Source organism: Vanacampus margaritifer, chromosome 5 (assembly GCF_051991255.1).
Source record: "Vanacampus margaritifer isolate UIUO_Vmar chromosome 5, RoL_Vmar_1.0, whole genome shotgun sequence".
NCBI classification, from domain to species: domain Eukaryota; kingdom Metazoa; phylum Chordata; class Actinopteri; order Syngnathiformes; family Syngnathidae; genus Vanacampus; species Vanacampus margaritifer.
In genome coordinates this window covers 30,334,621-30,362,166 of record NC_135436.1, presented here as the reverse complement: position 1 = coordinate 30,362,166, position 27,546 = coordinate 30,334,621, and the positions used below count along the sequence as shown (strand labels likewise).

Here is a 27,546-nt window from a genome sequence, read left to right as displayed (position 1 = left end):
ACCATAGTTTGTTTGTTTTTGCTACGTTTTTGATGAAGGAAAATATAGCAAATTGTAAAATCTTAATGAAAACCTATTAACACACTCTAATAGAAAATTCATTTTAAAAAAATAAGCTGCTTTGTGAACTGGAAGTAAGACAAATAGTTACATATCGATTATTACGTCAAATAATCCACCTGTTTACTTTTGTTTTGTTAACCCACTAAGGTTGAATGTGAGTTGAATTGAGTGGATTTAACTACTCAGTATTAATCTTCTGCATACATGTGCATTATTTAACACCAACAAAATTAGCCTATGCTAAAGAGTTGGCAATTCCGATTAGCATTAGTGCAATAGCGACGACTACCATTTCAGGTAAACAAACACAAACTACCATTTAGCTCGTAGGTACATCATTTTGTCTACATTACGTATGTAATAGTGTCTTAAAAGCAGAGGTGGCAAATCTCCAGAAAGTCCAAACCCTGCCACAGTTTGGCTTTAGTCCCAAGTGCTAGCTAGCGAGCTCCCTAGCTAGCTTGCTGGGTGCTCATTTACATGCCATACAAGGGGCTGACGACAAACTGTGGCAGGGTTATTACTTGCTAGACCAGGATTCGCCATCTCTGCTTAAAAGCCAAAGTGGGAGGGGCCTGTTAGCTACAACGAGCTCAATAACTTCCTGTCCACTGCGTGCGTCTGCCAAAAAGGTCCTTGTAGAAACATGAGCAGTTGCAAGTATGGCTCCGGTGAAGCTTCGAGGCAGACATTTTTAGTTGACCTATTTTCAAAGACAACTTTTTTTCCCCGGCCCTACTTGACACATTTGCGAATCATCGTCTGTGTGTATTTTGCTTCGCAACACAAAACAAAAATCGACCAAGGGACGGCTTGCGACTTGAAAACTTCCTTAGTTGCGGCATTTGTCGGACACGTTAACAACTTTGTTGCCATTTCCAGAGCGACCCAGCTTCGTGCGTCGGCCCGGCAGCCAGGTGGTGCTCGTGGACCAAAGCGTGGAGTTCCGGTGCGAGGCGCGAGGTGACCCGGTGCCGACGGTGCGCTGGCGGAAGGATGACGGTGATCTGCCCAAAGCGAGGTCGGTAATCGCAGGCCAAAGTCCGACCAAACTCTCTCATCAGCCGTTTGTGGTCTCCAGCTTACATCTGTGTCGGATTGCTTCCCCCAAGGTACGAGATCCGAGAGGACCACACCCTGAAGATCCGCCGTCTGACCTCGGCGGACGTCGGCTCGTACACATGCGTAGCGGAGAACATGGTGGGCAAGGCGGAGGCGTCGGCCAGCCTCACCGTCCACGGTAAGACTGCACTTACTCGCTCTTGGACCTTTCTTTGATTTACAGGCTCATTGGATGAGGGTTTTTACTTTTTTTTTTGGAGTGGACTTTCAATGTTCTGCTTTTGGAAGTAGCATTTGTCATTTGCCGGGAAGTTCACTCGGTGCTGCTGCTGATGTCACTGGACAGATCTAAAGCTACTACTCTGAGTCGGTCATTTTTGAAAGTCTTTCCGGGTCTGAACAAAACCTTTATTCTTGCAGTTTAAAAGCTCGGCAGTTCTTTTTTTTTTTTCTAGCGTGTGCATCCTGATGAAAATCTGTTAGCTAAGCCAAAAGCAACCCTGCCCCAAAACTCAATCAGTAGTGACAAGACAAATGAAAAAGTCTCTTGCATGCATGCATGACGCATGCCCAAAATGGAATCAAAGTACAGAAATGTTGTTTCTTGTCAAAGGTTTGCCTCACACTTGGCCATAAATTGTGAAGACTTTTTGCCCAACGTGATCGCTTGGCGGCTTCAATGAAGGCTTTTACTGGTTAAATTCGCATGGACAGCAAGTTAACTCATTCATTGGCAGTCATTTTCACTGAAGCAACCCCCTTCGCTCCTGGATTTTGACTGATTTTCCAAGGTCCACAGAATATTCTGTTCTATGGCTATAAAAACATGGAACCTACCGAAAGAAAGATTAGAGTCTCTTCTATTAACAGGAAAAAAAGTATATTTCTGTTTCCGTTTTGCAGCATTCGAATATTTCATCATTATTCACAAACCTGTTGAAAACGCTGGGAAAAAGAAGTTGTTGCAACACGGCCTTGGCTGATCTCTTAAACTCTGCTGCCACCTGCTGTCCGTTTTTTTGTAATAACTACCTACCATTGCTTTATCCTCAGGGACCGGTATCCAGCCTGTTTTCCATGCCTCCCACAGCCGACACAGGTGGAGATCGTTATCAGCCTTCTCCAGAGATTGCTGATTAACTGATGATATGAATCACCTGTGTTGGCTGTGGGAGGCATGGAAAACAGGCTGGATAGCGGTCCCTGAGGACCAGGGTTGGGGACCTCTGCTTTAAGCGACCTCTTCATATATCAAAGTGTTCTGTACGCTCTAGTATTAAAAAAAAAAACGTATGGAAATGTTTTTGGGACTGCAAGACAAAGTATTAAAACATTAAAACGTTTTTTTTCCAATGATTGATCAATCGTCCCTAATGTTCCCAAAATTCATGAGTTCCATTTGTTAAAAAAACCCGACTTCACCGATCACACTGGTTTGATTGATCAACAAAATTTGTCTCATGGCGACCATCATCGCGGCCATTTTGGAAACAAGTATCTCACGCTAACAAACGTCGAGCAAGTTTGATGATTCGCTCTAGAAAAGAGGACTCGTGGGCCTTTTCATCGCTTGGAATTCAGTTTGAAGATATTACGCCACTTGGTTTCAGGGCAATCACAGCCTGCGGTTTTAGTAGCGCCAGCTAATTACGTTGTGCTAGCCTCGCTCAATTAGCTGATTGATTTCTAATCACAAGAATCCATAACCACTATAGAGGTGCGCCTATGGGAGCTCAACGCCACGATCGATCTTTTTTTGCTCACGTGACATTTCTCGGGAGAAGCCGCCCTCGTTTGCGTCTTAAGATGCTATTTGTAAACATGTCGGCGTCTCCCGTGGCCTTCTCCACTGGACGGCTTATTAACACGCTCGGAATATAAAGCAGCCCGTCACACAGTGTGAACATTCAGAAAGAAGCCATTCAGGGGAGCCGGGGGGGGGGGGGGTTGGCTCGGATCGGCCCAGAAGCCCCCTTGAGATGTGGAGGGAACACAGGCCGCCATTTAACGGCAAAGTAAGTGAGTATGGTGGGGGTTGTTGGTGAGGAAAGTGAAGTGGGGGGGGTCGGGTAGAAAGATGGTGAGTTGGCGTCTCGCCACCGATGCGGAACGTCTTGGGAATTGGGAGTCCACAAAGACGTTTTCCGCGGTGAGGTCAGCCACATTAATGTCACTTGCAGGAGTCGGTGGCGCTCAGATATAATGAGACGGGGCAATTTGAATGCCGTGCCAAGCCCCCCCAACCCCCCCCCCCCCCCCCCCCCCCGGCTGTCTGCAAACATGTCCGCTTCATCCTCACATGGCTGCCCTTTGCAATTATTTCTTCATTTTCTCCGCAGACAGCAATCTTAAGATTGGCTCGGGGAGTCCGATTAGCCGCGGCTGCCGATACCGAGTCAATACGTCCACTCGTCCAATCGTGTCGCTCGCTTCATGTCGTACTCCCTGATGAAAGGTTAGCGAATGTGAAGTGAAAGGCATCGACGAGCCCGTTCGATAAATGGCTCTCTTGCTGAAATCGTCTTCGTATTTTAACGGGAGTGAAAAACTCGACACGCTGGGAGGAAAGTTTTCAACCTCGGCCACTCCAAAGTTACAAAGACACGTTGATGAAATAAAGGCTGGGCACATTTATCACATTTGGGACTCGCGTCCTCTCATCGTCCAATTGATAGACGAGGACGGAATCCTCGGCGGAAGCTGTGGCCGCTGCGTAGTCCAGCAAATGAAAGACCAGCGGGCGGGAATCCCGCGCCTGGAAATCACATGCTTCTAATGACAGGGAAGCACAGAAAAGAGCCGTAATTGCAGGTCCTAAGCGACCCCAAATGGGCCGGACGAAGGTAAAGGTAGCGAGCGGGGATGATGTCCTCGGCGGGGTCTGCTGGATTCCCATCGGCTCACATAGTTGGATTAAATACATATTCGTCATCGTTTCTTGTCATTTAACATGCGCTCCTTTTTTGGTGGATTTATGCTTGTCTTATTTTAACGTGGGAAACTTTTGGGGGGGTTTACGGTTGATGGATTTAAACCTGAACAACTCTTGGGGGATTTACGATTGTTTTATCGTAACCTACTGGAATTTGGAGGGGATTACCGTAATCTGATTTTAACTTGGACAACTTTGGGGGATTTCTTTGGTAGTTTAACTTTTTGTGCCGTAACTGTCGTCTTACTGTATTTTAACATGCACAACTTTTGGGGCATTTATGAAGCCTTATTTTAACCTACAAAACGTATTTACAATTTTCTTCTTTTAATCCGTGCAAATGTTGGTGGTATTAGTTCGGTTGTCTTGTTTTATCCTGTTCAACTTTTGGGGGATTAAATGGAGTCATTCCTCTATCTCATTTTGTTGTTACCATCGGGAGCAGGAATTCATCTTAAGATGTTTCTTGTGGATTCCAAATCCAGTAAATCCGCCAGTGTGAGAACGTCGGTTGAATGTCGAGCCCACAGTGGCGTGATTCGCTTGGTTTATGATATGATGAAGCCTGAGAAAATGTCATTTTCAGGGCGCACCCGCGTCCTTCACATCAAATCCCCTTTGAGCTCCAGCAGAGGAATCCAGAAAGGGGGGGGGGGCTTTTCACACCCTCCGCGCACGGTCGGACTGCCGGCGAAACAATGTCGTCAGTGTGTGAGCGTTGCCGCGGGGCTGTTTTTCTTTCGATGCGCGGCGCTCTCCTTACTAGCTAAATCGGCAAATTGTTGTTTTACACGCATCGCAGTCCGCTGCGCCTCCGCGGGACTTAGAAATATGTCAAGGAAAATATTCCCCTTAATTGATGGCGGAAAGCCACGAAAGTCAAGCTAAGACTTTAGCTCGAGGCCGCGTGCCGACTTCTTACTTTGGATTTTGAGTGGGCAAACGCGCGAACGCGCAAGTTGGAGTTGGCGGACTTCGACACCGGACCTTCTACGGGATGATTTCCACAAACACGGAATTTGTGACATTTTAGGGCATTCATGTTACATGACTTCTTAATATATTTGTTTTAAAACCTGCAGCACTTTTCTTTTTTTCTTTTCTTTTTATTATTGTCTGCCGTAACCTTTAGAGTTTTTACATTAGTCCTAATTTAACCTGTGCAACTTTTTAAGTAGTTTTAAGTAGTCTTACTTTTTAGCAGCACAGCTTTTGGGGATTTCCGGAATTCTCAATTTTGCTGTCACAGCTTCTTTGCTTTTTACAGCAGACTTATTTTATACCTGAACATCTTTTTTTTTCTTGTAGTAGTAGTAATATTTTACCTGGCTTAAGTTTAGTTTTTGTTGTTGTTTTTTTTTTTGTTTCTTTGTTTCTTACCTGAGGCTGCGCGATTTGATTCCCGAAATGTTATATTTTGACAGCCGCAAGTTCTATGTTTTGACAATCGTCTTATTTCAACCAAGAGCAACTCAACTCAACTCAACTCTAACCTGCACACCTTTCAAGGGTTTTAAGGTGGTTGTATTCAAATCTGCGCAGCATTTTAGTGTAGTCCTATTTTCACCTGTTGTAACGTTGTTGTTTTGCAGGGTTAGGGTTACATTTGTTTCTTCAGCTTCCAGGGGGGTTTAGAGGGTACCGTTATTGTAACCGGCACAATTTTTCAAGCATTTTGCGTTTTGTTTTATTTTAACTTGAGCAGCAGCGGCTATGATTTGTACGGTACTCTTATTTTATCTTTGTTGTTTTTGACAGTAGTCCAATTTTCACCTTTGAAACTTTGTGAGTTTTTTCGGCTAGTCTTGTTTTAACTTAAACTGTGAAACTTTTGGGCAGCGTTAGGACCCTTGTAGTAAGTCGCGAGTGTCTGCTTAAAGATTAGGTGACGCATTTTAGTGGGTTGGAAATTTCACCAAAGTAAGTCTTCTTTATTGGAGTCGAGGCGGAGAAAGGTTTTGAATGGAGCGGCGTTCCCTCGAGCAACGTTAGCAACTGCCCGTGCTAAAGAGCCTTGAAGGCGACTTCAAGGCAGGAACTTTCTTGTCAGCAGCTTGCATGCTGTTGATAAAACACTCCAAACCCCAGCTGGGTGACCACATTTTAAACACAGTTTGTGCGCGCGCGTGTGCGTGCGTGCATATGGTTTTTCTCAGCCTTCAAACGCACTCCCATTGCGCCTTGCTCACTGTTGCTGTACAACACGCTGATATTCACGCGCGGCGCAGACGCACGCAAACAATCCCCGGCGGGAGCAGCCATTAATCTTGTTAATTCTCCAAATGTGGCGCTAATAACGTTTCCATGTCAGCGCCTCGGGGGGGGTCTTGAGTACGCCTCCTCTCTGGCTGGGATGAGAAGTCACTGCTGCGAACTGCTAATGTTAGCTTCGGAATTAGTGACGACGTACGTCAGCGGCGCGGCGTTCGTGTGTCGTGGCTGCGGGCAGGCCCGGACCAGCACAAAAAAAAAGGCCCCGCTGGCCCCCGCCCGAACATGTCGTTCTGCCACCCATGTTTATTGTTGATGTTTCAGTTTGCAATCTGTATTCGAACTGGACTAGTTCCTCTAAATTGTGCGCAAGTCTCTTGGGGTAAAATGTAGAAAAATAATCATTAAAAAGCACTGCATGGGCCCCAAAAGAGGCGTTTGCATTGCCCCGTAGGCCAGATGGCCAGTCCAGCCCCGGCTACGAGTGGAACGATTTATGTGTTCATAGCCTGGTTTTTCGGAACATAGCGCGCTTCAAGTCACGGACAGGAAGTCAAACCCGTAACAAGCAAGTGCAGCCTCTGGCAAGTGGACGTCACACGGAATTTCTTACTCTTGTTTATCGTTTGTTTATTATAAAGAAGATCAACTGTTGCGTTTCCTAAAGAGATATAGCATACATACATTGATGAATTATTAGTCTGCAATACAGACGAATAATGTTATGTAAATATTTGAGAACATTTCATTTATTTGAAAATGTAATGCATCTTCCTTTTTTCATTTCGTCATTACAGCCCTGGCAATTACGTCATTATAAAGATTGGTTACTACGAGAAGCCGGCATAAATCCTCCGATACTTTGTCGTCCTCGATTTCCGATCAGTTTATTGATGACGTTAGCAGAAAGCCAACAGCGCCGCCGGATGTCGACGAAGGGTTACCTGATTAAAAGCTGAGACGTGCGCGTGCCGTTGTCGGGTGGGCAGTTGCGAGATTGAAGGCTTTCCTGATGGATAATAATGGATGTCTTCATGTAAATCTGCATTTTTAAAGGGCACAAATGAGTCAAAGGCGCAGGGGGGGGGGGGGGGGGGGGGGGGTGGGGGCGGCAGGCGGGGTGGGCTGAGATCATTACTCCGACTGACAGCGTTTATGTTTCCGTGGGAGCACATAGATTAGATAAGGCCAGCCATCGACTGTGGAAGATTTATGACCCTGGAAGTGGCAAGTTAACATTCACCTTGCGTTTTTATGGACCCGGCTCGTATCGGTGACCGTCTCTCCGTTCTGGGAGGCGTTGATGGCGTTTGGTTGGGGAATGTGCCATCATTTTGTCCTTTGCTTTTCCATAATCCAAAATATTTCTTGTGTCCTTGTGTATGAAATGTTCTTGGCTATGCCTTCAACTCTCCTGTTATCGACGCCTAAACTTGTTTTTAGGTATATTTTAAAAAGTTTTCATCTTTTTTCCCACATTGTTTAAAAAGATTTGAATGCCGTTTTCAAGCATTTTATACGTTTATACTGTATATTTCTATCGTTAAAGTAGGGATGGAACTGTATCCAAATGTCACAATATGTTTTTGTACATAATAACAACAGTGACAAAGAGATTTTTCATTTTATTGTCACGGGTTCACTTCCATTGGCTGAGCGGCACAAAGTAAGCCATGTTTGTTTTTTTGGACTGAGTTGTGCTGCTTTTAATATCATAACAGTCTCATAAGGAGAGTTCATATGTTGCCTGTACTGTCCAACAGTGAAATATGTTTTGTGTTTTATTGACTTAAAATGCCAATCTTGCATTTGTGCCCATTGACATCACCTTGTTTTGACGTCGTTCATTGAGGTTTTGTGTTGTTGTCTTTTTTTCTTTCTTTTTTTTAGTCGTGTCTGGTAAGTTGACTTGTCACCCGTCACCCGAGACAGGAAGCTGTCGCCACTCCACCCACACGCACCCTCCCCCCATCCATCCTCCTCCCATCACCACTCCACACGCCAATCATGACAAATGGGTAAAAAAAAAAAGGGGGAAAAAAAAGAAAGAAAGCAAGGACTGGTTTTTGGGCCTCCAAGGTAAAAGTGTCTTATTTCTTTTTCTCTTGTTGTCCCCTTTTCAATGCATTTCCAAACAACGCGTCTAATTTGCGGACAAATGACGGCTTTATTTCAAACGACAGCTTTGCAATTGCTTTTTTGCGAAGCCTCGCCGTACGAATGATTAACACGTTAGTCCGCGGCAAATGTTCGGCTGCAGCCGGATGCTAACTAGTGCGCGTCTCCTCACGAGAAGGTCGAATGTGCTGATGCCGCAGCCGTTCACGTTGTCATGAAGATGCATGAGCGTCGACGCCCTATTGGAGGCTGTTGGCGCGTAGCAGATGGTTAAAACGTGTTGCGCCCCCCCCCCCCCCCCCAAACCATTTCCATGTAAATTTCAATGCTCCGAGCCCTCGTCCATGCAAATGAGATGGCGGCTGGATAACCTTCCTTGTTTGTATTACATGCCTATTTGCAGCGTTTAGCTTTACACAGTTTACGTTAGCAAGTTAGTGCTAATAATTGTAAACACAACAATTTGCTGTGACAAACTCTGTTGCTGCTTAAACCGCTTTCGTTTGTGTCGACGTTAACATATGTAATCATGTAAATAAAACTGTTAGTTTTAAATTATAAGTAATCATTTTAATAATGAATACAAAAAATATTCCCCAGTATAGTCAAAATGATGTACTGTATACAACACATTGAAAATATTATATTCAGAGGTGGCAAATCTAAGCCACAGTTTGGCTTTAGCCCCAGCTGCTAGCTAGCCTGAATAGCTAGCTCCATTGGTGTTGTTTACCTGCTAAGGAGCTAGCTAGTAATAACTGTCAATCTGTCCAATCGGGAAATGCAGCAATATAACGATTTCAAAAAAGTGTATTTACTTTCCAGTCAACCGCCAAAAAACCGCATATAATTAACGGCAATTGAAATGTATGAAAAAGAAAATAAATAAATAAAATGCTGAGAAACATTAAATATAACATGTAGCGTGGAGCTGATCAATGTCGTCATTGATCGATCGGGGAAAATTAAGGCATTACAGCCGATCAGCGATTTTTGCATCAAATGTTAAATTATCCGGTCCCGATCCAGCCGATCAGATCGGTTACTGCAGCTTGCTTGATTCTTTTATTTTAAGGAAACTGTTAAATTAAATAAATCCTTCTCTTTTTTTCAGAAATGAAGTACACAGAAAAAAGCAACAGAAAGAAATATTTTTCAAAGATGAGCTGCACGGTTTTTGTTAACGACAGTCGCACTTCCCGTTGCTGGGAAGATCGGGACCGAGCCCGGCCTGAATAGCAAAGAATAAAAAGTTGCCTGCAGATGCCACAAGATGGCAGTCAAAAACGTCCTTTCTATTAGACAAGGCTGACTAAATGAAGTTCCTCCCCTCACTTCAATATTTTTGCTTGGCCCAAAACAATATTTCCATATTAGATGATGTCCTGAGCACAAAAATGGGTATTTTCCAGCAAATAATAGAGGATAGTAAAAAAAAAAAAATCCGTTTGACGGTGGCTAATTAGATTTCCTGCTGCTCTCCAGTTCCACCAGTATTCGTGGTGAGACCGAGGAACCAGGTGGTCGGCGTTGGCAGGACCGTCACCTTCCAGTGCGAGGCCACCGGCAACCCTCAGCCCGCCATTTTTTGGCAACGGGAACGAAGTCAGGTAAGCAGAATTTTTGTTTTTTTAATATTAATACTATAATAGCAGTTGTTTGCTCTATTACCGTACTTGTGACTTGAATCGCATGTATCTCAAATAAGCATGAATATTGATGGCATCATTCCATTCCAGCCCCCCCCCCCCCAAAAAAAACAAGTATTTGTAACGTGCTCTGTAATAAGAAAAATGGCTACAATAACATACATTAATTAACATTGTTGCAAACTGTTTTGTGCTGCACCCTCTGGCGTATGCAACTTGGCAGTATAATAAATGCATAATGTAAGCTGCAATGATATTGGTCGCAGAGGATAAAGAATGTATACCTGTTAATATTGTTAATATGCCTGTTTTTTGTTTACATGTTTATGTGATAGCATGTCAATGGGGAAGCTAGCGGGTTTTTGTAAAACAAATTTACTGTATGTGGTTTGGTTATACCGTACATTATACGGTACACACATGGTGCAATTGTCTTTGTTTTATGTTTTACCATAAACTTCAACAGTCACTTTCTTCCCATTGGTGAAAAAAAGTTGACTCGAAAATCCACATAAAGCAAAAAAAAAAAGAAAAAAGAAGAAAAACTGGTTGCACTGTATTGGAAAAGTTCCAGCTGAGTGTCTGAAATGTTTTGTGAATGTCCGGCAGAACCTGCTGTTCTCCTACCAACCGCCCCAACCGTCCAGCCGCTTCTCGGTGTCGCAGACGGGGGATCTGACCATCACGGGGGCCGAGCGCGCCGACGTGGGCTACTACAGCTGCCAGGCCCTCAACATCGCCGGAAGCGTCATCACCAAAGCGCTGCTGGAGGTCACCGACGGTAAGCGCGTCCCGCCCACTCACGTTTTTCAGGACCAAAACGCTCATGGTTAGCGCTCTTATCACAATATTGCCATTTTGTAAACATTTTTTAAATATTGGAAAATGCGTACAATCGTACTTTTTTCTTCTTCTTCAAATTCAGTTACATTTAATTATTTTTTACAGTGAGTTTGTTAGTATTATTTTTTTCAAAAATGGTTCATTTTGTGTGTGTTTTTATTAGTTTTAGCATTATTTTTGTTAATTTTCAATATTTGCTGCTAGTCTTTTTTTTTTTTTATACGGCGCATTTGTCAAGTCAAAATCTGTTTTTTTTTTCATGCTTGTTATTCAAGACAACGCAGCGATTGCTGGTTTCAAACACGCAACCTGCGTCTAACGCAAGCTTCTTCTTCCTCATTCCTCGTTGCGTTCCATCTCACGCTGCCGCCGCCCGTGCTTCTCTCCGGATAATAATTACGGTTATTAAAGTGAGATGGCCAGCGCACAACAGGTAATGATGGGTCGCGCCGGCGCCGTCAGTGGTTTTAGTCCTCCTGGCAAAACACAAACGTCGGCGATCAGCCCGCCGCGCTCTTTGTGGCGAATGAATCACGAGGCCAGAAGGCAACGGTCATCAATCGAGCCATGAATAATCATCCTCATTAGATAGACGCTTGCCACAACAAAAACGTTAGCCGCTGCGTTCCGCATCACTCTCGTCTTCTATATTTGCTCGGGTTCTAGTTATCTTTTTTTGGTGCTGATCCCAAAATGATCTGATCCGTGATTCAAATCCGTGATCTGACCCGAATTGTGAGTTTTTGTTTTTTGTGTGTGAAGTAAATGAATACTTAGTGAGATGAATTGAAATGTGTGTTGTAAAAAAGTGCGTCAATATACAAAAATTTAAAATGGATCAATATTGGTTTCATAATCGAATCATAGCCCCTGAATGGAATTGTGAGGTGTCCAAAGATTCCCAGCCCTGCTTACCAGTCCGTTGAATTCTGCCTACCTCGTGATGTAAAATTGCACGTTTCACATCTGAGGCTGTTTGTTTTTAATTGAGCTGTTTATGTTTTTTATACGGCGTCCACCTGCTGCGGAATGATTAGAAAATTGCTTCCAGTTCTTCAGATTGGCTCGGTTTCATCATCTCCCACGCGCTCATGCTGCTTGTCAGACCTTCGCTACCTTTTGTGCCTTTGCACGCACAAAAGCTTTGGATGTAATTATTGTGTCCCCCGCTGCACAACATCAACACCAACCCCCCCGACCCCACCCCACCCCCCACCACCACATTTTCCATTTGGACACATAATTACCCTTGTTTTTGTTCTTTGGTTCCGCAGTGGTGTCAGACCGCCCGCCGCCGGTCATCCGACAGGGCCCGACCAATCAGACGGTGGCGGTGGACGGCACGGTGGTCCTCAGCTGCGCGGCGTCGGGCGGTCCCACCATCCTGTGGAGGAAGGACGGCGTGCTGGTGTCCACCCACGACTCGCGGGTCAAGCAGATGGACACGGGCGCCCTGCAGATACGCTACGCCAAGGTCAGACGGCACGCTGGAGCTCAAACTTGGCACTACGGGGGGCAATTTTTGGGGGGGGTCTTTTTGAGTCATGAGGTGAAAATTGCACATCACTTGCTACAGTCGGGCAGCTATTCAAAAGCTGTTTTTCCATACGGGTGAATTTGAATGTCAGAGTTTTGCATCAATGACCACGATGGACATCAATTCAAGAGTCGTTTTCTTTGATGAGACTCACCGTCTCCAGATGCCCTTTTTAATTATTAAAAAATATATATATATATTATTATTTTATTATTTATTTGTATTAATATTTATTTATTATTATATATTTTTACATTTATTATGTATTTATTATTTATTTATTTATTTATTTACCCATAATAATTTGTTTATTTTTCCCCCCCGACAAATAAAATAAAGGATCTTTTTGTATAAAAGTTGGGCCAGATCCAATTTGACCCAACTTTTGGTCAAAATTTGGTCCACTTTCTACAAAACAAATAAATAAAAACTTGACTTGAGTCAATTTGACCCAACATTCCAAGGGTTGTTTTTCTTTTTTTCTTTTCTTTTTTTCCCCAAAAAAAGGAATTTCGTATCAAACAACCCATAAAGTGAACTGGTCCATTTTTGATCCATAATTGGGTTACTTTTGACCCAACAGTTTTTAGAGTGTCGTCACTAATGTGCAAGCTTGACACCCGAGTTGTTGTTGGTCTCCCTCCATGAGGTTGTGGGGGGGCTAATCCCATCCCCGCAGGTTTGCAAATAACACCTCAGCGGGCCGCCACTCAATCGTCACGCTGGCTGTCAGGTGGAGGCTTTTGTGTGAAGTTGTGTGTGCGTGCGTGTGTGAGTGAGGCTTGAGGGGGCTGGAGGTGTGTTCCCTCCTTGTCACGGGGTCAGAGTTCGCGTCAGTTTGTTGTGCGGTGATGACTGTTGGCGTGGCTTGTGGTTTGCAAGATTGCACAGCGAGTGGACCTGCGGTGAAAGCAATGCAGGCGGATTTTTATTTGGGGGGGGGGGGGGGGGTACTGCGGGACCCCCTTTTTCTCCCCATGTAAGCGCCAGCACTTCCCATTAACAAAGATGTCACACAATTTATGACGTATGAGCCAATTGATTTCATCAATGCAGTCAGCCGCAATCGCACATACTGTACGTGTCATCTATTGTTTTGTAAAGCCAGACAGCCGTGAATTTCCTCCTGTTAAACCATTTAGTCAAGCTCAATGCAAACAAAAAAAAAACATCATCACAATGTATTTTTTTATACGATTTATTTTTTCTTTTCTTTTTTCTTCCTGTGTGTGCTGCAACTAGCGTATGATGGCTTGGGCAACATTTTTGTGAGTTAGTGTTCTAACCATCAAACAGATTTGAATAATTACTGATTAAAAAAAAAAAATCTTTAGAATTTCTTTCCTTTTTTTGGATTTTTAGATATATACATACTGCTGTGACAGTATGGACAAACTCTGTCGCGGCTTAAACTGCTCTTTTGTGTCAACAGAAACATATGTAATCATATAAATAAAACTGCTAGTGTTAAATCCTAAATAATAATTTTAATGATGAATACAAAAAATATTCCCCAGTATAGTCAAAATCATGTACAGTATACAACACAATGAAAATATTATTTTGAGATGTGGCAAATCCATGTCCAGAAAGTAAAAACCCTGCCACAGTTTGGCTTTAGCCCCTGATGCTAGCTAGCTAGCTAGAGCTCGCTAGTTAGCAGGGGCTAAAGCCAAACTGTGGCACAGTTTGGCTTTAGCCCCTGATGCTAGCTAGCTAGCTAGAGCTAGAGCTAGCTAGTTAGCAGGGGCTAAAGCCAAACCGTGGCAGGGTTTTTGAAGAATTTTTGGGGGGTAAAACCCTGCTAATAGCTGCTCAACTGTACTCATACTGCGTAATCTGCCGATATTTATAAACATTACATGTATTGTATATTCATTGTGTTTACATGTATTCATCATTTCATTACATGTATTTATGCATTTCATCAGTAAAAACAGTGCTTTATCAACATAAGCCAAAATGAGTGTGCAAATGACATTATGTATTTGCTAACAAACTAAACTGCATGATTTAAAAAGAAAAAGAAAAAGATGAAGCTAATGGAAATAGCTGCTGGCTTTAAACAGACCAAATCACATCTGTTCACCTCCCAGTACAGTTTAAAGGGGGTGGGGGAGGGGCCTACTAAGATGGAAAAAATGTGGGCGCCTCCAATTAGTCTGTGCTCCTTTTGCCATTTGGCGTCTGCCGCTCAACCTTGCAGCAAAGACACGATGGCGAGATGATCAGGAAATGACAGCAGACAGACAGACAGCCAGCTTGGGGGGGGCAACAGGACAACGTGTCAGCCACGAACAAATCATTTGTATTTCCTCCCAAATGTCTTCTTGCAGCTCAGCGACTCGGGCTCCTACACCTGCATCGCCTCCACGCCCGGGGGCGAGGCCTCGTGGAAAGCTCATCTGCAAGTGCAAGGTAAAGCTCCTCCGTGAAAATCAGCACAGGCGGGGGAAAACCACGGCGGTCTTTTGTCATCCCATCAGAATTCGGAGCTCCCGTGCAGCCCAACAGACCCACCGACCCCAACCTCATCCCCAGCGCGCCCTCCAAACCCGACGTGACCGACGTCAGCCGCACGTCCGTCACACTGTCCTGGAAGCCCAACCTGAACGCCGGGGCCACGCCCACCTCCTACGTCATTGAAGCTTTTAGGTAAACGCCTCCGCCACGCGCCTTCCACACTTGCTATGATATATTCATTACATTTACAAATAATGAAACAAATCAGAAAAACGATCTTGCAAAATTAGAGCTTGTATCTCCAACATCCACAAAAACATCCACAAAAAAAAAAAGAGCATGTTTTGGCTTCTCATAAAATTGAAATATGACACAAAATGGATTCTCACAAAATTAAGGATGTATTTGCAAATGTAACATTTTTTTTCAAATATATATGATAACATTATATCATTATTAAACATTATAAAACGTCATTTTTTCCCCCTTCCGTGTGCATGTTGCGTGTGCGCAGTCACGCGTCGGGGAGCAGCTGGCAGACGCTGGCGGAACACGTCAAAACGGAATCGTTTGTCTTGAAGGGTTTGAGGCCCAGCGCCGTCTACCTCTTCCTGGTGAGGGCAGCCAACGCCTACGGACTGAGCGACCCCAGTCTAATCACTGATGCTGTGAAAACGCAAGGTAAGCTACTCCACAATCTCCACTTTTCCCGTTTCTCCTGCCCTCAGTGTCCTCATGTTGTGTCGTTGTAATATTTGGGAGTACATGGGAAGTCATTACAATAAAAAAAAAAAACATGCCAACAGGAACTTATCAACTCTGCAGTATTGTTCTCCAGAGTCTCCACTTAGCTGCAGTCGCCCAAATGACAAGAATTGAGAAAAAAATATACACATACTGATGTTAGCTACACTTTTGTTATCATTCTGAATCCTTCAGTATTGTGCTTCACTTTGCTGCAGTACTCAGATTTTTCGCTGCCCACAGTCTCCTCTTGGATAACATTACTGTGTCATTGAAACATTTGAGAAAACACAGGAAGGGAAAATAAAAGAATTAAATGCACATGCTAATGTTAGCTTGTTTTGTTCAGGATTTTACTCCACGGTCTCCACTCTACTGCCATGTCCCATTTTCTTGCTGCCCACAGTCTCCTCTTGGATAACATTTCTGTGTTATGGTAACATTTGAGAAAACACAGGAAGAATTTTTTTTTTTAAATACACACGCTAACGTTAGCTTGTGTTTTACTCCACAGTCTCCACTCCGCTGCAGTTGCCCACAGGATAAGATTGACACAAACACACATGTTGATGTTAGCTTGCCTTTTGCCGGAGATCTAGATGTTGCAGTATTGTCGTCCACAGTCTTAACTGCCATGTCCCATTTTCTTGCTGCCCACAGTCTCCATTTGGATAACATTTCAAAGAGAGAAAAAAATCAACCGAGCAACAAGCTAATAAGTTGAGGCATTGGCATCACCATGCTAACATGAGTTGACCCAATCAATCAAGACTGATCAACCGATTTTTCACTGATTGTGATCGACATTAAAAAGATCAGATTTTTAAATTGTCTTCTTTTTCAAACGATGCCAAATGGAAGAGCAAAAGCTCATGAATGTTTTGGGTTTGTGTGCTGGCAGTAACAAAATGAAAAGCATGTGTAAAAACAATCTGGATGTTTAATGCATTCCACTTGGACTCAGGTGCAAATAAGCATCCCTGCTTCTAGCTCCGTAACATGAACTCTTTGACCCGGTTTGCCCGCAGACATCCCCCCAACCAGCCAGGGCGTGGACCACCATCAAATCCAGAGGGAGCTGGGCGAGGTGCTGATCCATCTGCACAACCCCACCATCCTGTCCTCGTCCTCCGTCAGGGTGCAGTGGACGGTGAGTGCGCCCGCTTGGTGCGCGTTGCCCGTTGGTGACGCCCTCTCGGATTGAAAAGAAAATCATGCGAGTGACGAGGAAGGAGGCGGACAACTTTCTGGCCCTTCAGTCAAAAATGGCTTGCAGACGCCGAAAATACATCGTACGTAGTGTAGGTCATATTGAAGAAAATGCAATCGTCCGGCTATTTTTTCTTGCCGGCTCATTTTGACCCGCCACATAACATGAGTGTTTGAAGCAGCACAATGTTTTCCACGGCTTCACTTTTTTCCAATGTGCCAATTTATTGCCGTTATATTTCACTTGGTTTTACGCTTGTGGGCTAATCATAACCACCTGAGCTGGCAGCTTATTTTATATATATATTAAAAAAAAACATTTAAAAGCTGAGCTGTTCACCTTCCGCCGGGACTTACGAGGATATTAGCTCGGTGGTTACGCTGCATCGTAAAGCTGCCTTAATTCAACTAACAGATACTTGCGAGTTTTCCTAGCCTAGCCTAGCCTATTTAGCTCAGTTTAGCTCAGCCCTTAACTCCTAATCCCTACCGGTGCGATGAAGCACTCCGTCACGGGCTGATCCCGCTCTAACCAGCTGCAGACTTCCCGGAACCTCTGGTCAATGACCTCATCGTGCGGTTTGTACAAATGTCCGCATCGTGCCAAAGGCGAGCAAATTGACAGAGAGTCGAAAATGGCCGCCTGACAACTTGCGACTGACTCTTAGGTGAGCGAGCGCGTTGCGGTTCGAGTGATGCTACTGTGCAACTGAGGATCCTTTTCCATCCGAAAGTTGCCAAGGGCTAGAGTCCGGGCCATACCAGTGACGTAACCAACTTAACTCTTCTGCTGTGCTTTACCTCTGGAAAATGCTGGATTATACTCCGCAGTCTCCATTTGCTGCAGCACTGATTATAATCTTTGAGCATGCGGCAAGAAATGACAAAATGCACATGCAATGTTTAAACCTTGACTTAATAGCATTAATATGAACTATTTGACCTTAGTTTACACTGTAATCATTCTTTTGCTTTGGAGTCCACCAGCTCTACATTGCTGCAATGTCCCACAGTCTCTTCTAGGATAAAATTGTTACATTATTGGAACATTTGTGGATGCACGGCAGAAATTACATAAATAAACACACACAACAATGTTAATTTGCCATTTGCTTTAGCTCTGCAAAGTGCAGTAATATATTTCATCTGCCCTTAGTGTCCAGTTGGATAAATCTCTAGCATTTGAGGATACTTTTCAAGAAAAGACAACACTCAACACAAACGTTTACCTTTGATGTCACTTTTGACGTTCATCACAACAGACTCCACAGTGGCCCGCAATCTCTTCTAGGATAAAATTGATACGTTATTGTAACAGTTTAGGATACACAACGCGCAATAACATTCATTTATCCTGTGCCTTAGCTCTGGAAGCTGCAATATATTATATTTGGCCTGTCCTTAGTCTCCGCTTGGATAATGTTGTTACATTTGTGGCAAGCATGACAAAAACCAACATGCACGCTAACATTAGCATACACTTTAGCTGTAGACTCCACAGCATTACAATCCACAGTCTCCGCTTTGCTGCCACGGGCTCACTTTCTGGCTCCCCTTAATCTCCTTTTCGATAAAACTCCCAATTCCACCTAACCTAACTTTTCACCACTGTTCTTAAGCATCCGAAGCTAACGACGCTGCGTTTTGCCACCGTCCACCAGGTGGAGCAACAGTCCCAGTATATCCAGGGCTACAAGGTGATGTACCGGCTGTCACCCGAGGGGCAACCGCGCGGCGACTGGGCCACGTTCGAGGTGCGCACGCCCGGCGAGGACAGCGCCGTGGTGCCGCACCTGCGCAAGGGCGTCACCTACGAGTTCAAAGTGCGCCCCTTCTTCAACGAATTCCAGGGTACCGACAGCGATGTGAAAATCGGACGGACCCTGGAGGAAGGTGTGTGCGTGTGCGACTCTATTGTACTTGCTGTGTGTGTCCGTGTTTGTGTGTTTGCATTAGCGCTTTAGCACTGGCATGCGTGCACACGCGTTTTCTTGTTTACACACTTTTATGTGCGCAGCTTGCATGTGTGCGAGGAGACAACAGCTGTTCACACCAGGCAGAGTGGCGGCGGGTGTGTGTGTGTGGAGGGGGGGGGATTATGTTCAAACACGCTACATTGAAGCATGCTAGGCCCCGTCGATGCAGTTTTATACTCTGCGGTCTCCACTTTGCCGCATTTGAGGATACCTGGCAAGAAATGACACAAATAAACACACTGTTGCCTCTGCTGTTGGTTCCACTCTCTCTCTTTTACTGCAGATGCCCGCAGTCTCTTCAAGGATACATTGCCTCATTATTGTAGCATTTGAGGATGCACGGCAAGAAATTGCAAAATTAAACACACAGTAACATTAACTAAGCCTAATTTCTTGAAGCAGCATACTTTTGCTGCCCTCAGTCTCCACTGGGATACATTGTACCTAATTGCTAAGTCATTGTAGTAATTGAGATTTCGCAGCAACAAATGACAAAAATGAAGACACCTTAATTTACACTATTGCACTGCCTTTGCACAGTGTGCACAGTCTCCTTTTTCCTGTGGGAGACCACAATCTCTTGTAGAATAAAATTGCTCAGTCATTGTAACTTGAGGATACGCAGCAAGAAATGACAAAAACACGTTTACTCTGCCTCTTAAGTCCACAGTATCCACTTTGCTGCCAGGGCCCACAGTCCCTTCTAGGATAAAATTTCCATATCAATATTGTATTTTAGGATACACAGCAAGAAATGCAAAATATGCATGCCCTTAGTGTCCTCTTGGATAAAATTGCAACATCATAGTCAAAATTGTAGTCTACATAAGATCGTGTTCAAAAATTGCAGTACACACAAGAACGTTTTCATACAACACTGTGTGTGTGTCGTTAGGCACGTAAACGGGCAAGCTAATGTTAGCATGTGTATTTGTTTTTCTTATTTCTTGCTACGTATTCTCAAATGTTGCCATCAATGACATGCATGAATGTTATTCATTCGTGCCATAGAAGGAAAAATGTGGCTGCCGGCCCGCCACACTGTTTACTGGAAAGTGTTTTTGTTTCTGATGTGTTTTTGTTTTTATTGCATCTAATTGAATGCTGCCTTTGATGAAAATGACTGCTTTCACGTCACGCACCACCCACGCACTCTTTTTAGCCTGCATTCGTCATGATTTTAAGTCTCCCTTGAAATGTCCTCTAATTTACTCCCAAATTAATGAACCGTCCTGTTTAGTCAATTGGGGATGAAACGCGCATCTACGCTTTTGGTTTGTTTGCTAAATTGATGTGAAATCATGTGTGGGCGTGCATGACGTGAAATACGCAATAGTGCAAATGAGTAGGTACCATACCATTATTTTTTCTTTTTCCTTTTTCTCCCCCCCCCCCCCCCCCCTTTACAACATACCAGGAGTGTTAACCATCATCCTTTTTGCTATTCTTCCTTTGTTGTCTGGAAGTAGGCGAGACTAGCGCCAACTCTCAATGTAGCGCAACGGTGTGTCTAATACATCTTCCCCTCCTTTGTCTACACCCCCAACCTCCCATCAGTGCCCAGCGCGCCTCCCCGCGAGGTTACGGTGACAGAGAGCAGCGACAACGGCACCGCCATCGTGGTCTCCTGGCAACCGCCGCCGGAGGAGGAGCAGAACGGGGTGGTCCAGGAGTACAAGGTAACAACCCGTGGGGGGAGACCAGGGACACAAAAGACATGCTTTTGCGGCTACGCAGGAAATAAATAAAGCAGAGCACACTGTTGTGAAATACTGCCATCTAGTGGAAAAAGCCAAACTGTGCCAGGTAAGTGTGGGGCGAGGAAGTAATGATCAGAATAACCGCCACAGTTTTTAAAAATAAACCCTGATCTGACATTTTGGTTTGTTTGTTTTGGGAAAGTTTGTTGGTAACAATTATTAATAAAAATGTAATGAATAAAGCTTAATCTAAATATTAAAAAGATCTCACTTCCAAATGTTATGTATGCATGATTTTACGTAAAAAATATATATATATATATATTTTTAAATATGTTCATATTTTTATTTTTAACTTTCCATCCATCCAAAAATATTTTATTTGATTAGGCAAAGCAGCTTTATTCTTACACAAGGTATTTTCTTACACAAGTTAACTCAATGTGCGTCACATAATTAAAGTACATTTAAAATCTTTTTTTTTAATAGATATATATATTTTGAAATGTAAACTTCAATTAATTTTGGTAATCAAATGTCAGAAGATTTACAACCTTCATTTGGATAAGAAGGAACTGTATTAGGAAAATGTGGTGCATATTATAGAAAAAATATATATACAGTGTATATCATTTTCTGTGAAAAAAAGGCAACATGCATAAGAAATCTATTAGTATTATTTTTGTTGCTATTTAACATTTTTTAAATTTTAGGAAAGATTTTACTTATAAAATAATTCATTTGCAGTACTGTATTTACATAAATCTATACAGTATGTTTATAGCTCTAAACTAGTTTTGATTTGATCTCCTTGAATAATTGTTGGAAAAAAAAAAAAGCAAGTGCATGGTTGCAGATAGTAGATTCTTCCTTTTGTATTTCATTACATGCTTGTGGTAATGGTTGGCAAGTGTTAGCATGTTGTTAGCAGCATGTTGCTATATGTTTAGAACAAACAGCATAAGCCGCTTGTTTGTTCCAGCCATTTGGACTCATTTTATGGCTTACGGCTCCGGCTTTTTCACTACCCAGGAAGCGCGCGCGCATTGCGAGAGCACGCCGTCTGTACGCGGATGTATGGTTCTCTTTGTGTCCCCTACATTTCGCTTAGTTGGGGCGCACACACCCCCGACCCTTCCTTGGGCTGACAGCTCCTCCAAGCAGCTTTAATTGGCTTACAGGCCTGATTACTGACCCCCCCCCCCCCCCCCCCGGTTTGTTTTCCATAGGCCGAGACGTGTTATGACTACCGCGCTTTAAAACTGAGTCTTTGTTCGGAAACATAACCTTGTGTTTTGAAAACGTTCCCTGTAACACGATATCCATGCCCTGCCGAGATGTAGGCGCCACCCAAAGCAGCCATTATGGATTCAATGCCGTTCCACAGACTTGTTCACCATGACGTCACTCGTACTTCCGCTAATTGCATGGGACCAGATCTTACCTCAAATACGGAAACTCTTTAATTATGGATTGACACAACCCAAAAAAAGGGGGCTGCAATGTTGTATCAAAGCCACAAGATGGCAGCAAAGCTCTTGAAATAGAAGGATCATAAAGCATCAACACAATGCTACTAGCATGCACACAATATTGAACCAATATAACATCCACACTTAGTATTAGCTATTAGCTATCTATTAGCTAGCAAAGTATGCCTGTACGGGTGTTTCTCCTTCCACATAACGTGCCTTCTGTCTCACCTGCGTTAGGTTTGGTGCCTGGGGAACGAGAGCAGGTACCACATCAACCGCACGGTGGATGCCGCCACCTTCTCCGTGCTCATTCCCAGCCTGGCTCCGGGCGTCCGTTACGGCGTGGAGGTGGCGGCCAGCACCGGGGCGGGCCCCGGGGTCAAGAGCGACGTCACCTACTTCCAACTCGGTGAGTACAAATCATCTTGGACACGCTTAGGTGCAAGGCTGAGAGGGGGGGGGTCAACCGAGTCGGATAAGTCCACCACAAAAATATGTCGACAAAATTTTGGGCCACACACCAGAGGTGGCAAATTTAGGTCCAGAAAGTAAAAAACCCTGCCACAGTTTGGCTTTAGCCCCAGGTGCTAGCTAACTAGCTCCACTAGCAGCTAGCATCTGGGGCTAAAGCCAAACTGTGGTAGGCTTTATACTTTGTGGACCTGGATTTGCCACTTCAGCCACACAAAAATCAAAATTAGTGCTACAGGCAAGCTTTTGATAATAAATACAAATTTTAAAAAGTAGCCATTTTCCTCTACTTGTGCCAATCCGCATCTTTGTTGACAATCGCACCATGTTTTTGTGGTTTAGTAAAACACAATACAGTACAGTATCTTGCATGTGGAGTCTGAAAACCCAATCAAATGACAATGCTGCGTGTTTGACTGCGTGTGGCTCAGACGCGTCGGGGCGAATGACGGCGGCGGCGGCGGACCCCCAGAACCCCCTGTCGCAGCAGATCTCCGACGTTGTGAAGCAGCCGGCCTTCATCGCCGGCATCGGCACCGCCTGCTGGATCATTCTGCTGGTCTTCAGCATCTGGCTTTACCGGCACAGGAAGAAGCGGAACGGACTGTCCAGCAGCTACGCCGGCATACGCAAAGGTCAGTGACTGACGTCTGATGTGATGTGTAGTGTGCATGCCAGGCCTGTAGATGGCAACGTGACTTGGCAAAATTTCAGGCTACGCTTGTGTTTTCACCCAGCCACAATCGGCATTGCCGTCCAAAGTCATGCCCGCCCAATATGACACAATTTGCTTGCATTACAACGCCTGTGTTGATTTTTATATCAAGAAATACAACAAAATCCTTTAAATATTAAATGTCGATTTTGATTGATTGATTTTTAATATTTATTGTCATTACTATTTTTTAATCTCTATTATGTTGTTGTTTTTTATTGCATAAATTAGTTCCATTGTTCCTCATCTTCCTCGTCCTCATCCTCACTGTGCACTTGGACTGCATGAGGCCTCGCTCTTTGGCAAGCCAAGAAGAGTGTTTGCAAAAGAGTCAAATTGCAGCCACATGAAGCAACAGCGCGGGGTGGGGGACGGGGGCTCGGGCTGGTCGGGGGTTAAGCCAGGACATGGATTATAATGTATGTAGTCATTATAATGTCATATTATAGCCCAGGATTGAAGCCATTTTCGCCTTGCTTTGAATTGTTCCTCAAAGAGCATTTCTAATTGTCACAACAACAGCATCTTCATGTCAGATGTCTCATTTGGACTCTGCTGAAAGGCGGAAGCGTAGCGCGGCCTGCAGGGCACCCAGCGGCGTTGCATCAACGCTGGCGCTCGCAGCCACTTCAAAAGAGCCAATGAGAAGCTGGAACACATCTTGAAACCTGACTTTTATTTAACCGCCTTCCATGACAACATGTTAGTCATTTGGCCCAGGCGGGGGTCCGAGGTGTTCAGAGAGAATCTTAAAAAAAAAATCTTAAAATGTATTACACATAAAAGATAAATGTAAATAATTGGCTATTAAAAATTAAAAAAAAAACATGTACAGTATGTATATCGAACTTTACAGTTAAATTCAACTGTACTTAGTGGCTGCTGCATATCATGCTTCAATGAGATGGACGGACGGACAGACAGACTTTCTCACAAACAATGAAGAGTTATTTAAAAGAATAGTGTATAATAATGTATATTTCAACATTTTTCCTCTCCCAACAGTGCCATCCTTTACCTTCACACCAACAGGTAAACACGTGAATGTCATTTAAATGAGTTGACCCCCAGTGGGTTCAATTGCATACACGGATTTGGTATCAACTGTATTTCTCATTTTGTGTTTGCAGTGGCCTACCAAAGGGGAGGAGAAGGAGTGAGCAGTGCTGGAAGGTAAGAAATGCTCAAAGATACAAACGGGGAGCAAAGACCAAACATTAAAGTTGTTAAATAAAATGCAAGAGTTTTAAAAGCAAGTGGAGAATTAATCAAATGCATTTCCATGTGGAAAATGCTAATAAAAAAAGACAGTAAAGACAAAATGGGTGAAAAAGAAAAAATATATATTTTAAAAACTACATTAATTCAATTTAAAAAAAAAAAAAGTGGAAAAGGTCCATCTAAAATACAGGGAGACATTTTCAAGAAAACAACTGAATTAAACATGAATAAAATACAAAAATGTGGAAACAGTACGCACAAAATTATATATATATATGTGTGTGTGTGCAATAGCATCTAAAAAAAAATGTAATGTGCAATGTGTTTTCTTTCAAATCCTTCATAGATAGTTTCTTGAATTTTCTCTTTCAGTTTCATTTCCCAGTCACTGAGAAATGAACCAAAGTTATGCCTGAATGATGATTATCCTTCTTCTCCACTCTACTAAATGTGGGAAGTGTCATTGTTATGTGCGGTAACTAGCGGGAAGTACGTATTGTCTTGAACATTCTGGCAAGGGCTTCCTTCCTTTTCATTCAGCTGAAAAAGGGTTGGGCAGGCTGCACTTCCCCCATCCGTTCAACAGGGGGCGTGCTGTGACTTTCTAATGCAGTAGAAAGAGGGTGTGGAATGTGTGGAGGGGCGAATGTGAAAGTCCACTGTTAGTGAGCCACTGAAACAGTGGAGAGCCGCATGCGACCACCAGGCTGCGCCGTTGCATCAATGCAAAACAATGACACACAAACACGCTTGTCTTTGTGTGGGGGCATCTCATTGACGTGATGCATTTGCTAGCCCCGCCCCCTAACCCCTAGCATCAAAAATGATTGCCTTCCCCCCATTCCTTATTCTAACCTCAACCATAACCCAATTTAAACCTAAACTCTAAAACCAAGTCTTGACCCTCAAAAAGAGGTCTGAACTTGTAGGGACCCCACAATGGCAGTTAAACCTGGAAAAAACACGCCCGTATGGGCCCCACGATGTAGCAAAGACAAAAGCACACACACACGCTGTCATGTGATGGAATTGTATATTGTACACAAGAAGACAGTGCAGGTCAAGGCTTGTGCAAAGCTGCATGAACACACACAAACAAAAACACACACACACACACACACCATAATCTCTCATATATTTTTGAGTCAATAATTCCAATTTGACTTATCGTTAGTTTTTTCTGTAGACTCTATTCCAAACTAGTGGCTGAAAAACTCATATCAATTTTACAACGTTTGCGCTCTTTCTGAAATATCCTGAAATGCCACAAGATGGTGCCAAAAGCCTGGCATAAAAGGAAAGTAGTAATTGGTATCAAGGCACTTATATTAGTCCTGTTTCGTAATCACAGACTTTAAAAAAAATCAACACATTTTGTTTGTATTTTTCACTTTGAGATGTGATTCAGCAGTCGAGCGTGCGTTGTGGCGAGCGGTTTGTACATTTAGCAAGATTGCAAGTGACTTTTATCCGTTTGTCTAATCCGGGTAGTCTGCTAATGCCGCTGGAGGCTGCGGGAAAATGTTGTCGAGCACGCACACAATCTGTTTAGCCGGGATTGTTCTGTTTGTGTGTGCGCGTGTTGTGTGTGTCCAAAAGGCAAAAAAAGTACTAAAGCCGGATTTGTCGTTTCCCTCTTCTCAGCTGCTGGATGGAAAAAAACTGCACATAATCTTCTCTTTGGGTTGTGATGTTACCACGCTTCGTTCACAACGCCGTTGAGTTTTGAAAAAACGTTTACGTGCAAGCCAGATCAGAAAATGACAGAAATGAAGTTCTATTTTGAAATACTTTTTTTCCCCTCGTGAAATTACAACTCTAGTACTAAGTTTGTAATAATAATTCTTTACATTCACTTGAATTCATGCTATTACTGTTTGTTTTTATAAAGTACAATGCAGTAAAGTGCTATTTTTCTTATTAACAAACACTTTTTTGTTTTTGGGGGTTGAAATTTACATGAATTCCAATGAGGAAAGTTACTTGGAGCGACGGCTGATTGGATGAATTCAGATGTTTGTTTGAGTGTTTTTTTCAAACGAGCTTTAATTGTGTTTTTTTGTTTTTCCCGCAGGCCGGGCCTCCTCAACATGGGCGAATCGGCCACGCAGCCCTGGCTGGCCGACACGTGGCCCAACTCGTGCTCCAACCACAACAACTGCAGCATCAACTGCTGCGCCGCCAGCAACGGCAACAGCGACAGCAACCTGGCCACGTACAGCCGGCCCGGTACGTGCCGCACAAACACAACACAACACCAAAGAAAGCCGCAAACAATAAGAATGCCACAGATAAGACGAAGGTGGGAGCTGCCGGCAGGAAGTAAAGTGTGATATCTGGGTTAGCTCCCCCGAGAGGTCTCTCTTATCCTCTGTGAGTCGCTCTCGCTCGTTCTCTCGCTCGCTCGCTCACTCGCTCTCCCTCCACAAGCGCGACCTGCACAAAGGAAATATTAGGATTAAGAGCACGCGGCTGTGTTTGATTTCTCCCAGGCAGAAGTTGACGTTTGCGGGCAAGAAAAAAAAAAAGGAATGCGCCAAAAGAGAGAAAAAACGAGAGATGTTGCTTTGGTACATAGCCGACTGTGAATTGTGTAGGAGCAGCTATACAACATACAATAACAACAAAAATAAATCATTTGTAAAATCTTAAAAGCAGCTAACAGGCTACCTAGCTTCATAGCAAGCAATCTTCCTTGTCTATCTGTCTAGTCTGGCTGTCTGGCTCCTGGGTCAGGGGTCAGGGGTGTCTGTCTATCTAGCTAGCCCGCTAGTTACCATAGTTGCCAGTAAGAAGCTAATGAGCTACCTAGCTTATAGCTAACTATCTGTCTACAATCCTGCTAGCTACTTATTTCTTTCTTTCTATCCATCTCTCTATCTATCTATCTATCTAAGCGCTAGCTTACCATAGTTGCCAGTAAGAAGCTAATGAGCTACCTAGCTTATAGCTAACTATCTGTCTACAATCCTGCTAGCTACTTATTTCTTTCTTTCTATCTATCTATCTATCTATCTATCTATCTATCTATCTATCTATCTATCTATCTATCTATCTATCTAAGCGCTAGCTAGCTAGCGCTTAAAAGCTTCTACCAATCTACATATATCTTTTTATTTACTTATTTGTCAGTTTATCTAATTAAAGGTACGTATAC

General features: G+C 43.6%; 1 protein-coding gene across 2 annotated transcripts in view; it reads left to right on the top strand.

Annotated features, from left to right (window-relative positions):
* Positions 1–27,546, top strand: part of robo1 (roundabout, axon guidance receptor, homolog 1 (Drosophila)) — a 251,878-nt gene that overhangs the window by 210,810 nt on the left and 13,522 nt on the right. For both annotated transcript variants that reach the window (XM_077565322.1, XM_077565323.1), the window contains 16 exons: positions 946–1,084; positions 1,176–1,303; positions 9,872–9,996; positions 10,645–10,816; positions 12,153–12,352; positions 14,752–14,833; positions 14,902–15,070; positions 15,393–15,559; positions 16,651–16,772; positions 18,493–18,724; positions 20,365–20,486; positions 22,220–22,391; positions 22,885–23,088; positions 24,174–24,200; positions 24,299–24,341; positions 26,464–26,618. In XM_077565322.1, coding sequence (XP_077421448.1) covers positions 946–1,084; positions 1,176–1,303; positions 9,872–9,996; positions 10,645–10,816; positions 12,153–12,352; positions 14,752–14,833; positions 14,902–15,070; positions 15,393–15,559; positions 16,651–16,772; positions 18,493–18,724; positions 20,365–20,486; positions 22,220–22,391; positions 22,885–23,088; positions 24,174–24,200; positions 24,299–24,341; positions 26,464–26,618 — 2,259 coding nt within the window. The remainder of the gene's footprint in view (positions 1–945; positions 1,085–1,175; positions 1,304–9,871; positions 9,997–10,644; positions 10,817–12,152; positions 12,353–14,751; positions 14,834–14,901; positions 15,071–15,392; positions 15,560–16,650; positions 16,773–18,492; positions 18,725–20,364; positions 20,487–22,219; positions 22,392–22,884; positions 23,089–24,173; positions 24,201–24,298; positions 24,342–26,463; positions 26,619–27,546) is intronic.